An 18,916-nucleotide genomic window follows, 5' to 3' on the forward strand; every position below is an offset into this window, starting at 1 on the left:
TTCTCACAAGTATTATGCTGGATCTCGTAGGAATGAAGGCAGTTAGGACTGGACTAACTAAGCCAACAACCTACAATATTAATGGTCAGTTCTACTGGTACAAATCAGAAACAAATGTGCTATGAAATGTAAGAATTACTTTTTAACTTCCAATTCCTGAGCTGCTTGAAACTTAAAAGCAACTTCAAATTGACAAATAGATTTTTATTTGGACTTGTTGTGTAATCAATACATCTGAAGGTCAATATGCAGCTATGGCATGGGCCAGAAAGGCTAGGACAGGGTTTCTTGAGCTTTTTAACATGGGGGAACCATTGAAATAACTTTCAATTCTTAGGGAACCACTTCTATAATTACAATATCCACAGCTCACAGTACATTAGCGAGAAGTGTGAACAATTCCTCTTGCATTGCTGACTCATGAGAAGAATTTCACCCTTACTGATAGCCAAAAAGATTATTGGTGCCACTTAAACTGACCTCAGGGCCGGGCCAAGGGGTAGGCATAGGAGGCTTCTTCTTTAGGAACCTTCGGGGGAGGGTCCTATCCTCCTGTGTCACTGTCTGTCATTTACAACCCCTATTTATTGTACAGCGCTGCGTAATATGTTTGCCTAACAAAATCCTATTTATTAATATTATTCTTATTATTATTAATAATAATAATAATAACTTGAGTTAAAGGGAGGAGTAAAATTGACCTGCAACTAATGCTTATATATTAGTTAGGTACTCCAGGGAAGGAATTGGGGATGCTCCCTAGGTGCAAAAAGACTTTGAACCAAAGGGAAATTGGATTTAAACTCCAGAGAACTCTTATAATGTGGAATATGTACACAAAGGATTGCAAAGTCGTATTTGTGCGCAGTAACACGTATCTTGTGATTCCCAGGTTACTACATTAAATGGATCCAGTATACCAGTCCAGGTCTTTTATAAAGGTGGCCATGATTACAGATTTGAGTGCCGACACAACGAGCAAACCCACTCACCATGTCCAAACTACAAAGTCCAATTCCTTTGTGGAAAGCTTGGTAAGTATCTTTTCATAATGGAAATTGTTTAGCAAAAAAACATGACGGGGAGTAAAAACAAAGTATTTTATATAACTATTTTTGTTAAACATATTTCTTTAGATTTATACAACGGGGACAAGATGTTTAATGAAAAACATTATTAACCTGTACATATTTATTTAGATCCCAATGTATATACTCATCTGTTACCAAGAAAAATAAATATCAAGCAAAAATTACATTCAAAGGGGACCTTTCCTAAACTGTAATCTTTGCACACGTATAGGGACTGATACAGTGTAGATACCTATGTACCTGTGACATAACGTTCTGCAGAGAGTGATATTAAAGGTCATTCAACCCAATATGAATATTCTACGCACATTAAAGACCAAAAAGCGCTATGGGCCTGATTTATTATAGCTTTCCAAAGCTGAAGAGGATACACTTTCATCTGTGAACTTGGGTGATCTGGCAAACCTGTAACGAATCTGGTCCAAGACTGAAATAATTTGCTAACAAATATCAAAAGACTTTTATTAAATGCATTCCAGGTTTGCTATATCACCCCAGCTTCACTGATGAAAGTGTATCCTCTCCAGCCTTGGGGAGCTTTAATAAATCATGCCTTGGGTCAGTTGTAGGATATCTGACAATATCTGGTACTCTTAGCCAACCTTATTCCTTCTTAGTGAATAGTCCTGAGTTTGAATTTTTATTTGCAAAGATGGGAACCTTAGCACTCTACAAAACAACAATATAACAAAGTTATATTTGTATATTATTATTTAATTATTATGCAGTATTTATATAGTGCCGACATATTGCCCAGCGCTTTACAAAGTCTATAGTCATGTCACTAGCTCACAATCTAATGTCCCTACTATAGTCATATGTCATTATTTTAGTTTAAGGCCAATTTGAGGGGAAGCCAATAAACCTAAACTGAATGTCTCTAGAATGTGGGAGGAAACCCACACAAACACGGGGAGAACCTGCAAACTCCATGCAGCTAGTGTCCTGGCCAAGATTCAAACCTGGGATCTAGCACTCCAAAGGCCGGAGTGCTAACCACTGAGCCACCATATATAACTTTTGTAGCTCATCCACTGAGCTAGATTTATTTATTTTTTTTAAATTCCTTTAGTACACCAACCCCCTACATTTTGAATAACACCATAGCAAGAAGTGTAATACAGAAAATCTGACTATGAAAAGATTTTTAGAGGTCCATATTTGGAGCCGTTTTTTATATCACTTGGAATGAAAGGAGAAAATCGAGTTTGTATAAACTATTCTTAAATATAAATCTGATCTTTGACCATGTAAGTGAATAATGATATACAGACATTGAAGTTTTGCTGTAACTATAAATGAGCATAACTTCTTTTTAAATATTTATTTATAACTTGTAATTTTTCCAAATTCATCTAAAGCCTTGTGAAGGATAGGTAATGAAATAAGTAAGCCATCAATGTCATCTGCTTAGAAAGATCATTTTAATTCCCTGCTCTTCTCTGATATATCCTAACATTACCTAATAGCTTCTGTCACTTGTTCTTGACACGATGTGAAGATTAGAAAATAGAGATAAGACAACTCTGCCTTGATGCATTCCTTTCAGATGGCTTATTTCAATTTAATCTGAGTTTAAAAAACCTGATAGAAAGCTGGATTTTAGGTCCATGCACTTTGGACCTTTTTTGTTTAGGTAATAATTGGACCGGACTTTTTTGTTATATGGAAAGGGGAGGACTTGGAAGAGGAGGTTCCAATAATGGGGGTTATTTTTTTGATTGGTTGGAAACGATACAGCAAGGTGGATCACTAAATAAAGCTGTGGGACAACTGCAAGCTATATCAATCATTTTTCACCCCAGAAGATAACAAACTATTGTCTGGGTAACTAAAGTTTGAGGCTTTACTTACTAAAATATTTTCTTGTGTGGTGAGATAGTTAAGGCTTCGGATTGGCATGAGGTTGCTGTGCTGTGCTGATTCTTCTCACCCAGGAACAATGTTGATGGTCGATATTGTCATGTAGGGTCTTACCCGTGGCCATCCCATAGGAAATAATTATGGAAGCTAGTGATTGGTTGAGTACCACCTCAAATGTTCAAATGCTGGTTCATTAAGAACCTTAATTATGGTTTGGGCTGTCAAGTGGCTGATAAGACGCCACTCATTGGGAGCCATTCGGAAAACCATTGTACCATTACCCATTAGAACCTAGCCTAAGATTAGTTAATATACAAAAGAAAACTTTGTAAATACAGTTTGTCAGCTACATTAACAGTAGTAACCCTCTAAGAAACCTTGGGAAAAATGGATATCGTGCAAGAAGTCTAATGCAGTCATGTTTTTCCATGTATTTTTCCATCCAATGATACACCTCACCAGATCATAACTTGTAGTTCCAACTTATTTTATTGAACACAGATCTGATGGAATTTAGGAATTCTAAGTGAAACACATTTCAGAGCAGTTGGGTACAGCTTGTACAACACTCAAACTTTGTCTTGTCTATTTAGGCCAAATGTATCCCTGCAGCCAAAAGTGAGATTCAAACCAATCAGATTTTCTTTTTATATAACATATTATAATCCAGCGAACTTAATCGCAAACATCTCATTGGTTTGTATTAAAAGTAAATAGGAGTGATTTGCTACAGTCATTTTATGGTGGGCTGTCGAGGGCCAAGCTTTTGCTCAATGTACATATTCATAAAATGGGAATAGGTTTTTTTCCTGGCAGTGGAGAAAAGCGTATGTAATATCTAAATAATAAGGTACAAAATACCTTTAAACTTCAAACAATTCAATTAGGTAAGTGGTTGCCATAGGTAAAAGTAGCATACACAGCCATTTACTTTGATTGATTCCATGTACCGCTACGTTCTAAAGTAGGGAAGACAGAAATACAAAGTTGACATAAAACTAAACAAAGATTGATCTGTTAGAAATCACAAATCTAGAACCTGATCACAATTTTATGCCTAGTACATAGCATCTGAAACTCTTGTTTTTCACACAGAAAAACATTATGTTTTATTCTTGATTGGGTAAAGAAACTCTTTCATACCATGAACCAATAAACATGTGTTGTCCCAGATCAATCATTTATTAGGAACTGAATTTCATGATAATACAAATGATTTAAACTTGAATAACACATGCTATTTTCTGCAGCCATGGGGTGCGGGATGAAAAGTAAACAAAAAGAGTTGCATGCAGCATATAATACTTGTGTCAGGAAAGAAGCTTTACAAGGATAATGGAGACGGGATGAGCCAAATTTTTTTAATCTGTTTTGGAAAAAATTCCTCACTGAATTTGGCATTTATACGCAATTGTCAACTGCATCATCTTTACCACATGTCTGAAATAAAATCATGTTTTTTCCCCTTTGGAATTTGGTAGTAGTGATACTATGCAAAATGAACCATTGCATTCCCTTTTGGTGTATAAAAACATGCGCCCAGTTTCCAAACTTCTTATCCCCGTTGGAATGTCTATATTAGATTGCAAGCTTCTCGGAAATGATATATTCTGACAATAATTCTACAGCTGAAATCATTCACATTGTAAGGACAGAATTTGATGATGTTATTCTCAAAGGATGCACTGGGTGTATTTACCAGTAAAGAGTTTTGTGCAGAAATGTATTTATGTTGAGGATTTAAGGGAATGGTGACCAACCCAATCAGCTGGCAATACAGCAATCATATCCAGATTGTAATGGAAGGGTTTAGTCTATTTGACCTTCGCCCTGATGCCTGGGCAAATAATGCTGTATAAAAAAGGCAAAACAGAAAAAAAAACATAAATGGTGGTAATAATACAAATAATACATTTCTCAACCAGGGTTCTTCCAGGGGTTGAATGGCTTCCAATGAGGTCATTGAGTTAAATCAGCATTAATTCTTAGACACATCAATTAAGCTTTTTTTATTTTTGCTGCAGAACATTGTTTTCCTTATCGGGCTGTCTAATACAAACTCATAATGAAATACTCTTCTACTCATATATTACAGTGAAGCCCAGACTGACAATCACTGTAAACACTGTGAATGTGAACAGCACCATCCTACATCTGGCAGACAATGCCCAATCTTGGAGAGCCGGGGATGTCATTGTGGTGGCCAGCACAGACTACTCCATGTACCAAGCTGAAGAGTTCACAGTACTGCCGTGCAGAGAATGCGCCCCCAATCAAGTCAAAGTTGCAGGTAAATAGCCATGGTCATAAGGAACTTAATGACTATGAACATTACACTGGGACCATTATTTCTAAGACGAATACAAATGTTTTAATGTCAGTTATTGTATGGATGTAGTGTTGTATAATAGACATCAGATTGAACAATTGAAAGATCACTTACCCACTGAGACACTGAAGGTGGTGTTAAGCACTCCCTCATTTCCACATGTAGGTATCATACCCCTCGGTGCTGAGAAGTTCCTGGCTTTGCCCCCTTCCAGATGAAATAGAAAAATGAGTGTGGGATATGACAGGCTAATATCTTAGTATATAACTGTGCAAATATCAGGTCTTTGTGATTCTTAGAACTGTTCTTTCTTTTAGTGGGAAGCTGTGATGGCAGAGTCACAAGCAAGTTTCACGTTCTTAGAGTTACGGGCCTTCATGAAGTTTTTGTTTCTCCAGGGAAAGTCAGCAAACTTTCCCTGGCCCATAACTCCAAAAACGTAAAAGAAAAAACAGTTTTAAGAATCACAAAGCCCTGATATTTGCACAATTACATACAAGAAATTAGGCTGGCATATGCCCCCACACTCATTTTTCTATTTCATCTAGAAGGGGGCAAAGCCAGGAACTTCTCAGCACCCCCTCGTACAGTGCATAGCACACCAAAAGATTTATATTTTCGTAGCCTTTTCTAAGACACTTCCTGAGAATTCAGAGCCATATTACTAGATTTTACCTGACGTAGTCGGTAAAGCTGAATCTCCAGAATTGAATTCGGAATCACTGATGACATCATAAAAACCTACAATGTTGAGGTTGTTTTCTCTGTTGTTCAATCTTCCAACTCCTGAAGTGGTGCACCTGCACCTGTTCCGACCCATGAAGTATTATCTGTCTCATGGATCACAGAGTATTGTCCCCCTTTCCAGAATGTAAACGCCTCAACCGAACCACGATATGACTTGTGGCAAATTGCTGCAGACTGTGCCTTAGTGAACACAAGCAAGGACCCTCTTACAATTTTCCATGTGGGTGCCACTGACCATTTCTCACTTTTCTCAAATAGCACCACACAGGTTATTATGGCCTCCTTGTTTGCTAAATGTCTATACATGAAGGTTCATTGCAGGTGAACTTTGCATTAATCTCTGTGAGCAACAGGCCAGATTCTAGTTTTCCTACTTTGAGAAACCTCATCGCATTTCTGACTATTTCCTGTAAAAAGATAAAGAGACATGATAAGTTGTGGAACATTTTTCTCCATTTAAACATTATTTTACTTTTATCTTCGGTATCAAGACCGCAAGGGGTATTGGCTTCTATGAGTCACAGTATCACGATAATTGTATCCACCCGATGTGACTAGAATTGCATTGCCAAGGGAAATGCTGGACATTTCTCAAAGTAAATAACAGGGAAATGTAGCCCTATGAAAGAATGGAGACGAGGGGATAAAAAAGCAAGCAGTGAACGAAAAGCAAGGGGTCAGCTGGAGGGACATACATTGCTATCCATATTTCTATAACATCATATCATGATCTGCAATAAACGTACTTCTGGTAATATTACAGAAGGTGTAAATTATAAAAAAAATAATGGAAATAACAGAGATGTACCCATAATATACAACCTCCAATAATTTAATACATTACCTGTACATTTACCATATAGAAATGCATCCTTCAAAAAGTTAAAACTACCGGAAAACTCTCTCCATCCACCACTGCTTGTGTAAATGTTCTTTAGGTCTTGAAGCATCGTAAAAAAATACTTCTACTTTCCTTATCCCCAGGACCTCTTCTCTACATTGCTCTGGGTAGAGGGTATTCCCTTGGTATTCCAACTTTTTGCCATGCATTGTATGAGATGATGTCTGAGTTTACGACCCCTAGATGGAAGGGCATTCTATCCACTGGCCACCAAGAGATTATACCTACTGACTCCAAAAACGTCAGTTTTAGTAAGGGTTCCCCTAAGCCTAAAAATATTTTCAAGGGTTCCTGAGGGATAAAAAGATTGAGAAAGGCTGTTCTAAACAATTGTAAGATAAGAACTGAGCTTTATTAAGGTTTTATAGAGACCAACTCACCTGTCTTGTGCTAAGATAACAGAGCATCAGCAAGACAAACAAAACTTCCCATTTGGCTTCCATTTGAAAAAAATCTAACAGTAAAGTTATAATATCCCCTGAACAAAAGCAAGGAGGACTCTGTAATATCTGTGAAGATTCTCCTTCTTCCAACTCTTGATATGTATAGTAGTAGTTAGTTATATTCAACTTGAGCCCCATACCTAGCAGACATTCATATTCTACAAGCACAAGTCCAGTTGAACTTCTCTAACAACCACTAGATCTGCCCTGAAATTAGGTTCAAGTAGTCCCTGAGTTTAGGACATCCGACATACAGACGACTCCTAGATACGAACGGGGCTTCCCTGTTCGCTTGTGTGCAGGACGGAGGCTTGATGGGGGGGAGGGGTGGTTTGCATGACTTGCTGACAAAATCTTTTAAGTAACATAGCTGAGGTTGTGGGTGATCTTAAGAGCTGAGCTGATCTGTAACATCTTGTAACTCTTTAATGTCTAAGACAAACTCTGCAGTTGTTTCTTTTTGCATATCAAAGCACAGCTTGCTCCACAAGTTAATGAATGTCTAGGCTCCATAAGGTTTTTTTTTGCTTTGTTTGTGATTAACTGAGGATTTTATACAGTAACTGACACCACGCTGCCTAATAATATGTTGAGACAAACATCTGTCCTAATTGCAATAATTAAAATAATGTACCTGTTCCAACTTTCATACAAATTCAACCTAAGACCAAGTACTACAGTCCCAATCTCTTATGTAACCTGGGGACTACATTTATAGAGATTTTGTTCCTTTTCCAGACCTAATAAATATTGTTACTATTCACATATTTCTAATGAAAGAAAAGTTTGAATTCACCATAAGAATAAGCTAAGTACATGCTTACAGAACCCGGAGAGCGGCATACCACTAATGTATGATCACTGATAATATGTCTCTCTTCTTGAGTCATTAGCATTCTTTCTTATTAAAAATAGATATGTTATGTGTAGAATGGAGTGAACTTGTGAGATGCTTAGTTACTAATGTGTGGAGTATTTGCTAAAAATGCCTAGGGCAACATCAGATCAGCCCAAGATACAGCCTTGATGACAGGTCTGCATTAAAGACTATGACCTGTTCATAAGCTGGTTTTGTATTTCCAGTATGTCTTCTATCAGTATGGAAACTGTTGCATATACATTTGTCAAGGAAAATTTCAAGACATTGATAACTTGGATTTCCAAAGTATTATGAGATAACCACAAGTCAACTGTAATGAGTATCTTTTCACACGGTATTTCTCTTGTCACTCGGTGTGATATACGATACAGGTACAGCAAGTGGTGTCTCCTCTTCTATAATCTGATAACGACAGTTTCTTGCTGATGGGATACGGCATGTTGGGGCAGATCAGCATTAGCGTACTCCACTGTAAAAGCATCCTTTTGTAGAGGCAAATCTTGTCATTTGTGAAGAGCTCTGAATAAAACATAAAACTAGATGATTGCTATGAGATTAGAAATGCCTCTACATTAATTTATTCTCATGAAATGACTAGACATGTTAGCATAGATAGAGTCAAACAGTCAAAGATCTCCTACTGGTCAATTCTGGGGGGCAAATTCAAGAATCAAATCTGATCAGCTCAAGTTTGCTTTTATGTGAGTTCCAAAAGCCATAAAATTGTCAAAGCAAAAGATTTGGGATGGGGAGAAATATTAATAAGTTGTTGCTTTTTATGTCAGTTATGTTGTGTTTTGAAATAGATGATATCTTCTTCCATTGCCTTCTTAGGCTTAGTAGAAGGGCAGCACGGTAGCTCAGAGCTTAGCACTCTTGCCTTTGCAGTGGTAAGTCCCAGCCGGGCACTATCTGCATGGAGTATGCCAGTTCTCCCTACATTTGCATGGGTTTCCTCCAGATACTCCAGTTTCCTCCCACATACCAAAAACATGCAGTTAGGTTAATTGCCTTACCCCCCAAAAATTGACCTTGGACTACATTAATGACATATGACTATGGTAGGGACATTAGATGGTGAGCTCCTTCGAGGGGCAGTTATCAGTGTCATGACTATGGACTTTGTACAGCCCTGCGTAATATGATGGCGCTATATAAATACTGTGTAATAATAATAGTAGATCCACTAATGGAATTCAACAGTAGTGAATTCAACAGTAGATCCCTAGTGGATTAGGCAGATCTGCTGCCAATTTTGAGCTCACCCGGCTAATGCTGCTCATTTTCTGATAAGCATTTGACCTATTGAAGGTTTTAAAAACTGCACACATGACACATGTACAAGATTCAGCCATTCTGGTTGCTTTGCTCTAATAGAACGTCATTCTAATTCCAGTTGGCTTTGAATCAGATGTACAGTACGTGTTCGCACACAATTCAATTTGCCTACCTTTAATAAATATCTATCAATACTTCCAATCTATCCACAAACCGTACCTAAAATATGATATTTTCTCTTATGATCACTTAGCTTCTTTTCTATTATTAGTTTTTTTATAATTTATTTTTTTCTCCAATTTTATCTTATAATTTACATATGACCATTTTGATGGCCTCGGGTTAAATCTGTTACCCTCGTAACACAGCAACTAACCTGCCTGATGTGTTTGGAATTACATAAATCATTGCAGGTTTTGGGTTCAAAAAGAATCCATCCATGATATCTGAAAACAGAACTGCTTCTCTAATCACAGGTCAAATGTTTGTTTATACTACACATCGCCTTATGTCTGACTTCATTTTGGTAAAAAGAAATACTTGTGCAATGACATGCCAAAATAGGAAGCATGTGGTGTTTTTACAGGATTCGAATATCTATTTTATGCCTTAATGGTTTTCATTCTGGTGTAGAGAGATCTTCTAACAAGGGCAATCAGTGAGATGCTTGCATCAAATCTAATGAATGTTTGTGCCGTGTGTCGTATTTAATACTTTTCCACAAGTTAGGTGTGTGTTTTTTTTACATGCACGTGTTGGGCATACCATGATGAAAACACGACCTGACAATTTGGAAATATTCAAAACGCATGTGTACCCAGAATGAATTACCAATGTACACAATAGATGAAGACAACAATGATACACCTTGTGCTATTTCCACAGCCACTTCTATGTTTATTGGAAGTTCAACAGGCACTGAAACTGGGATTTTTGGCTGAAGAGAGTGCAACCTTGGCTATTGCACCAGCACAGTGTGTAGCAGAAGTGTTCTCATGTGTCATAAACAGAAGAAACTTTCTTTAGTGGTTCCTGGCAGGTCAACTGAGGAAGTTTTGGGGGGAGGCCGGGTGAGGTTTGGCTGCTTCTGGAATAGAGAAAGGTTAAAATTATAGCTGCTTTAGGAGTTGGGTACAGGACAGATTCACAGGCTAACATATTACTCATGTGAATTGCACTTGATTGTTCTGTTTGAGATGGGATGACAAGACACAAACTAATTTGGACAGTGTAGAAGCTTGGGATGTTCTGGGCAGATGCAAGTACTAGATTGATAGAGGAAAAAAGTGAATACCAGGGGATATCTGTGCCAAGCCTAATGCAAGTTTCTTGAATGAACATCTTAACTCTTTAGGCTTAAGTAAAATGCTGCAAATGTCCGAAGGTTGGATGATGTGCCACTTCATATAACAGTATTATTCCTTATGAGTATTTAAAATCAGGGGTGCCCAACACATGGATCCCAATCTACCGGTAGATTGCGGAGCTCTGCCTTTCAAAATAAGCTCTACAGGCACAGGAGTTATTAAGTCCAAAAACCGTTCCACCATGACATGATTTAAGTCTGTTTGAGGCTGGCTACCAGTAACTACTGTCCAAACTATGCAACTTTGGCTGATTCTTTTCAGTTTAAGACGTCATCAAGTAAGGTAATGGCCAAAAATGTTATTGGTGGCTGTTTTGACTTTTCCTACCATTTATTAGTAAAGGAAACCAAGCAAGCATGATATAGAATGTAATGGAGCACCATGCACACCATCAAATATAATAATAAAGGCAATGTGTGGATCATGTTTGGATATGGAAATTTAATAATTTATAGTAAATAACTCTAGTGCAGGTAAGGAAAATGTGTACAGGCTACGTTCAGCAAGTGTAATTTATTGAAAAATCTGTCTGAATATGACAAAAGCTAAATTTAGTGAACCTGGCTCTGTTCTTCATTACATACACACATGTAGAGTGATAAATTTGGCATCCCTTGTAACTTCATCTCCATGCAGCCTAACATCATTTTGAATCACTTGTCACTTAGCAATAAGTAACTTCACAGGATAATATTTGTAATTATGTTATAAAAAGCATGCGTGGGTTTTTGAAATCCTTAGGCCATGAGTCAGGAGCTGGATTACCAAAAACAAATAAAATTCAATTTTTTAATTGCAGCTAAAGCCTCTTTGGCAAATACCCAAAAACATTTTTCACCAGGATGGGCCCATTTATCCCATATATCAGAGGGGTTAGACAGATGCCATGCTGCGATAACATTTAGACATATACCTTCCTGCAATGGAAATAAACTATGAGATCATCTCAATTCTTGACACATTCTTCAGAAGAAGTTTTCCTTTTATCTGCCTGTTTTTTCCTATGTGGCATGCAGTTAATGAACGCATTATATTTCACCTCTCCATGGTTCCTGTTTATTTCGAATGCTCAGGATATTGACCTCCAGTGCTTTCTTTACATGTATCGGCCTTTTTTATGAAATAGACTGTAGAGGTAGAGGTTCTTCCTTTGGTACCCATTCCTTACTAAACTGGCTTTCCCAGTATTCTTTCAATAGAGCAGTGCTTCTCATCCTTTTAACATTGGGGAACCCCCTGCTATAATTACTATATCTAGTTCAGAGTACAATTGCATGATGGTCAGCAGGAAGAATATCTGTTATATTGCTGGCCGGTGGGAAGAATATCACCCAAAAAGATCATTGGTGTCAGTGATAAATGAGAAATTGCTCATTGCTCAAAGAATCCCTAGCAATCTCTAGAGCAGGTATGTCAAAAGTCTGGCCCGGGGGCCAATTACAGCCCATGTTCAGATGTCCACCGACCCGCGGTCTCTGTCATAAAATGAATACTATGGAGCCTGCCAGCACTGTTGACCACAGTATAAAATGCACATGTACAAAAAAACTTTTTTATATTTCATTAGAGTTGATCAACCACCTTGCAATTATTGGCCCGCTACTCGGCGGACATAATCGGCAGGACGGGAGTCCCCATGTGTACACAGGGAATCCCCTACGTCATTAAAGTGGGTGTGTGTTGTGCGGGACCGGCCGGACCAGGCCCATTCTGATTGTAAGAACGTGCTCTGCATGGAGCCCGCACTGACACCGGACTCTGTGCACAGGGAATCCCCTACGTCACCCTGGTGGGTGTGTGCTGTGCGGACCCCACGCAGACCATGCCCACACTAACCCTGAGTACATTCTGAATGGTCAGCCCCCACACATTTTCACCTCACCAAATCTAGCCCTCCTTGCAAAAAGTTTGTACACCCCTGCTCTAGAGGAACCTAGGCTGAGAAACTCTGCAATAAAGATTATGGGGTTGATTTACTAAATTAATATACGTTGTTCACTTAGCAGGATGAATTATTTACCCTTCCAAAAAATATTTAAATTAGCTTAGTGAATACAGGGAAAATTGACGTTAGCAAAGAATACCCATTGAAGTGCAGGAAATTTAAATAACATCATTTTTGCATGTGATTGGATAGCTGAAGTCAGTGGCGCTTGACCTATTTCACTAAGCCAAGTAAAGTATCCCTTGCAAGTGAATAGCCTTTATTCCTTTAGTAAATCAACCCCTATGCCTTGTCCATGGTGAAAGCTTAAAAAAGGACTTTAATTAAAAAAATCACCTACCTGTTCTTCTTACCTGTACTGACCCAGCAAATCATGTTCTGAATTGATTTCTCTCACCTTTCTTAGGCTCGCTCTTATGCCAGATGCTGCCATGTTCTTTCCACTGGGTTCTGGCATGCCCAAGGTTGGGTGATGTTTCAGGTCTTCAGAGAACCCCTTCTATGATTACTATATCCACAGCTTACAGTATATTAGTGTGGTGGTCAATAGGAAGAATGGCTCTTACATTGCTGGCCACATGTCACCCTTAGCCATAAAAGATCACTGGTGTCACTGAGACTGACCTGAGAGCCACAAACTGCTCATTGCACAAGGAACCCCCAGCAAACTCTGGAGGAACCCTGGTTGACAAACTCCTTGTTTAGGAGAAGTTCCAGCATTTCAGTAAAAATAGCTTCTCTCATACTGAAGTGAAAGATTCATAGCTTTGATTTTGTATTCATGTGACTAAGAAGTATTTTACTTTGCTTTGTGCACATCAGCAGTTTCTGTGCTTATTGGATCTCTTAAACTGGTACCACAAGAGACAAAAGTCCTTGAGGGGCCAATATTCTATAACATCATAAAGACTGTTTTTAATTATGCATGAAAATATGCAGCGTTCAGTTTAAGTAATAAATATCATGGGCTGGATGGATTCTTGTAATTACTGGAGATCACACAAACATTGCATTCCAAGTTCTAACTGATGATATCCCCAGAATCCTAGTAATAAACTAAAGTCACCATATATAAAGCTCAGATTATTCCAGCACGTGCCGGACTGTTCTGACCTAGTGCTATAAACATATGCTGAGAACATTTCTTTTTTATATAAATATGAGACTTAAACACTTGCTGACTCCTTGCAAATATTCCACCAAGTATCCTCCCACACGCTTTATTTATATTACTTAAGATAATACGATGTTTCTTCAGTGTTGGATTAGCAGGCTCTTTACTTTTTTAATCTTAAAATAACAGTCAGGGTGGATAAGGAAGGGTTTGGTAAAATGGGTTGTTATTATTGAAGTAGATAGTGAACTTGTAATTTAGAGTTATTTCATTGGAGAACAGTCTTATCGGGAAACCCAGCCCTTTTAAAACAAAATCTTTTGTTTGTGTTTAAGATGAGGAATGTTTCAGTTGAGGCTTTCGAGGACTTGAAACTTTTAAACAGTTTTAAAAAAAATCTCGGCAACCTTTTTTGGATAGAGGTTCAGAAAACCAGAGAATGGCATCTCAAACATCAACATTTTCTCTGGTTGGGAAGTTAAATTTGATTTAGCCATCACTGGGGTGTTGAATCCAATTGGGTTGGGCTATTCTGGGCATAATGTACTGGACAAGGCTCCAACTGCTCCAATGGAAATGTGTGACCCTGGGGTGCCATTTTCCGCTCTTTGCACATAGCAGCAGTTTGTGAGTGGCTCATCACCCAGAAGGGCCATCGTGGTTCCAGCCACTGGAGTTCAAACTCTGATACCACTGCAAAATGATGTTTCAGCTTGCAAGCTTGAAGTTGACGATCTCCTCTGGATATAAATGATAATGGAATCTTCCCACTGGCTCTATTCTCTTGGCAGGGGCCTAACAACATCATATAGTTTATATGCTAATAGAGGAGACCAAAACCAAGTTTCTTTGGTAGTGTCACTGCAATGAGATCTCATGTTGCTGTCTTTACCATCAGTGAACCCAACAAAATGTTGGAGTGAAAAGGCAATTAGTTTTGGGTAGGCAAGGAAAGGGTTACCCATTCTTAGTTTTTGAATTAATATTATTAACATTATTTATATAGCGCCAACATAATATGCAGCACTGTACATCAAATAGGGGTTGCAGATGACAGAAAGATACAGACAGCAACACAGGAGGGGGAGAGGACCCTGCCCAAAAGAGCTTACAATCTAAGATGTGTGGAAGCAGAACACAATAGGAGGGGAGATATGGAATGGTGGGTAAATAGTGAGGGTTTGGGACAGAAGAAGACGGGTAGGCAAGTTTGAAAAGATGGGTTTGAAGGATCTTTTAAATGAGCAGAAAGTAGGAGCAATCCAAATAAGAAAGACCATTCCAGAGAGTTGGGGCAGCTCTAGAAAAGTCTTGGAGCCGTGCGTGTGATGAGGTTATGAGTGAGGAAGTGATTAGTAGGTTATTGGAGGAGCGGAGAGAGCGGCTAGGGCAGTATTTTTCTATCAGGTCAGAAAGGTAAGTGGGACAAGAACTGTGGAGGGATTTGAAGGCAAAGCACAGGAGCTTGAATTTGATTCTCAGGTTAAATGGAAGCCAATGAAGAGAACTACAAAGAGAGGCAGCAGGAGAGGAGCGGAGGGAAGGATGGATGAGTCTGGCTGCAGCATTCATAATAGATTGAAGAGGAGAGAGTCCGGTTAGTGGAATACCAGAGAGGAGGAGGTTACAGTAGTCCAGTTGAGAGATGATAAGAGCATGTACAAGGAGTTTGGTGGTCTCTGGGGACAGGTAGGGGTGGATTTTGGATTTGCACAGGTGAAAGTGAGAGGACCTGGAAATGTTCTGAAGGTGACACCTAGATAACATGTCCATAGCAAAGAATTCCCCCCACCCCCCCTTACCTTCCATAAAGACATAAAGTAATAGCAAGTCCCTTTAATTTGTAATATGTGACCATCCTACACGCATGTTAGTGATGAGAGTGTCCAGACAACTGGCACTGTCAAGTTCTATTCAAAACATTTGGGTTGAAGTTAGGCCACCATACCACAAACCACTGCCATATATATACCAGTACATTTCTAAATTACAATGTATACATGCTGTTTTTAGTATGGTAATGTGTAAGTATTTTATATGCATATTCCCACAGCAACCAATCCAAAATCATATTTCTTTCAGCAGACTAAACTGTTATTGCTGTAGATTAGTTCCTTTTTGTGTACATCCGCATGCGTTTTCTAGTTGAATCAGCAAGATAATGTTCATAAATGCACCCTGCATATGATATATACAGCAAGTTATTGTTGTTGTGGCTAAATCAGCAGATAAAGTTAAGATCTGTTCATATAATACATAGGATGTTGCCATGTTCCTGTAATCTGCATGGTGTCTGGATGCTTGGCACTATGTAAGCAATGTGGAAAATACGACCAATCCCACAAAGTTGGCACAAATACCACACTTTTTCTCCACACTTTTCTTTTCCTGAATCATTTTATTTTTTTTTATTTTCTACTGTCGTGCCTGCATTCCTTGTTTCAAATAAAACGTTTTTATTTCTTTGTATTCCGTACTTTTCCTCACTAACCTAATTCAGCTCTGGCAGTAAGTACGATGGAAAATCTTTTCTTTCTCTGTCCGCTTCTGGTATTGTTTGCATAGGCGTGTGTTTTTTTCAGGTTTTAAATTAAAGGCATTCCTTTTTTAAATAGATCATTAAAGGGGCATTTTGAGAATTAAATGTTCCAAAATAACTTTTGTTTTGTGGCACGAGCCAAAACTACAGAAGGAGTTTATATATAGACTGAGCTCAGTGCATGTTTGGCATTTTTTAGAGTGATTACAGCTTAGCATGACCTGCATTATGATTAAATGAAAAGCATACAAGTGGGACACTTGCTCTGTTCAGCTTCACTAACAGACACCATATTTCATGTAAGGTAATTCAGAATGAGCTTTATCTGTACTCCCTTCCTGTATTATTGCAGGGGGTGAAGTTGAATTAAAGTAAGGCTGATTGCTGTGGAATTTGTATGAAGATACAGCGCAAAACCACATGCAGATATAAGGAAACATATGATTTACATCATTATTCCTACAGCATGCACAGTAGACTGTAAGCCTTTTGGAAAAGGTTGTAGTAAATGAAATTTAGACTCCATAGCTTTGGATATCTGACCTTAGTTGTGTATAGTGGACCATTAAGGCAGAGTTTCTCAACCAGGGTTCCTCCAGAGCAGAGCTCACACTTTTTTGGCTTGCGAGCTACTTTTAAAATGACCAAGTCAAAATGATCTACCAACATATGCTAAACATATATATTTTTTTACATATATATACAGTGAGTATACTTTATATTTAAAATATATATTGTGTATCCTGCATAACAGCATGAACATGTATGGCACAATACAATTCTGTACGTTTTTGGCCATTACCTCACTCCAATGACGTCTTAAACTTAAGGGAATCAGCCAAAGTTGCATAGTCGGGACAGTAGTTGCTGGTAGTCAGCCTCAAACAGACTTCCAAATGATTATCAGTCATGGTGGAACAGTATTTGGACTTAATAACTCCTGTGCGCGGTAGAGTTTATTTTGAAAGGCAGGGCTCTGCAATCTACTTGCATAGCTTCTACGATCTACCGGTAGATCGCGATCCACGTGTTGGGCACCCCTGCTCCAGGGGTGGCTGGGGGTTCCTTGAGCAATTTGTGTCTTTCAGGTCAGTTTAGGTGACACCATTGATTTTGGGTATCTGTAAGGGTGACATTCTTCCCTGGCCACAATGTAAGAGGAATTCTTCCCACTGACCACCGCACTAATATACGTTGAGCTGTGGATATAGTAATTATAGCCGGGGTTCCCTGAAGACCTGAAAGTTATTTCAAGTGAAACATCACATGGAAGTGTTCAGCACATCACAGAAATTATTCTTTACTTGCATCTTTTATTCTATACACAGTAAATCGGTGTTTCTATCGAGGCATTCATTGAGCGTGCAGAAACCAAAAATTGTTCTAGCTCATAGCCTTTTGCTGACAGTTTGTACCAATGGTCCTAGGAAAAGTCAATCCATTTTTAGTAAGAACATATGGTACCCTTTTCTTTTAATTTAGCTTTAAACATTCATATTTCCAGATTTGACAAAGTCTTGTTTATTTCCATTCTCCCCTTTTTGTCCAGATTCTGGATGAGATAGGAAAAGAGGAACATGTGTGTACTCTATCCACCTCTTCTAGCCTTTGGTTTGGAACTAAGGGATTTCTAATTAAAACAATGATTGTTTGCATACCAATCTAAAGCTATATAATTAACAAATGGGTTGCTTACACTCCAACAGTGCTGGCCCTGCAAAAGCCACGATGTCAACAGAATGGCTGTGCCCTTCCTTTTTTAAAACACATGAACTTGAAGCCATGGTGGTATTTGGCAGCCCATTCTCACATAAATGTGGTGCATGCCGCTCCTAAATCAGTATAGTCATATAAGTGATACTATTATAATGACAATATTCTAAAATAGGTTTGACCGACTTATGATGCTATTATATAAAGATTTTTTAAACTAATAAGAGATGCAAGTAATCTACCTACCTTTTGATTGATTCATGCTGTGCCATCCAGTTTCTTTTCATCCAGTTTCATCCAATTTTTCCATAAATCGATCTGTCAGGTTTCTAGTAATGTTGTCCAGCTTAACAATTTTATGCTTAATATTCTATACCTGTATTCTTTACATTGCTTCCATCTATATTTTAGAAATTGTAATCAAAGCCCCCCAGCAAGTTAAACAGAGGGTCTTGGAATGCAGACATAATAATGGAGCGGACATTTCCAGAATTGCATGCAAAGAGGCTGAAAATCTTGTGATTTGTAATCCTCTAATGCTAGTGGACAATTGAATTTTATGATGGAATTCAAGTAGGAGTGAGAGAAACAGAGACCATATGTGACCTGCAGCTTCAAAGCAGGTAGACTAGACAGGCCTGGCTCTATGTGTCTGCCGTGTATTTTTGCATTCCTGTTAATCACAGATCATTCAGTCTCAGCTCCC

The 18,916-nt window shown here is 38.4% G+C and overlaps 1 protein-coding gene across 4 annotated transcripts in view; it reads left to right on the forward strand.

Moving 5' to 3' along the window:
• The window catches only part of CEMIP (cell migration inducing hyaluronidase 1), a 126,981-nt gene that overhangs the window by 83,056 nt on the left and 25,009 nt on the right, over nt 1–18,916 (forward strand). For all 4 annotated transcript variants that reach the window (XM_072402733.1, XM_072402730.1, XM_072402732.1 and 1 more), the window contains 2 exons: nt 893–1,034; nt 5,050–5,244. In XM_072402733.1, the coding sequence (XP_072258834.1) occupies nt 893–1,034; nt 5,050–5,244 (337 nt within the window). The remainder of the gene's footprint in view (nt 1–892; nt 1,035–5,049; nt 5,245–18,916) is intronic.

This window comes from Pyxicephalus adspersus, chromosome 2 (genome assembly GCF_032062135.1).
Source record: "Pyxicephalus adspersus chromosome 2, UCB_Pads_2.0, whole genome shotgun sequence".
NCBI lineage: Eukaryota > Metazoa > Chordata > Amphibia > Anura > Pyxicephalidae > Pyxicephalus > Pyxicephalus adspersus.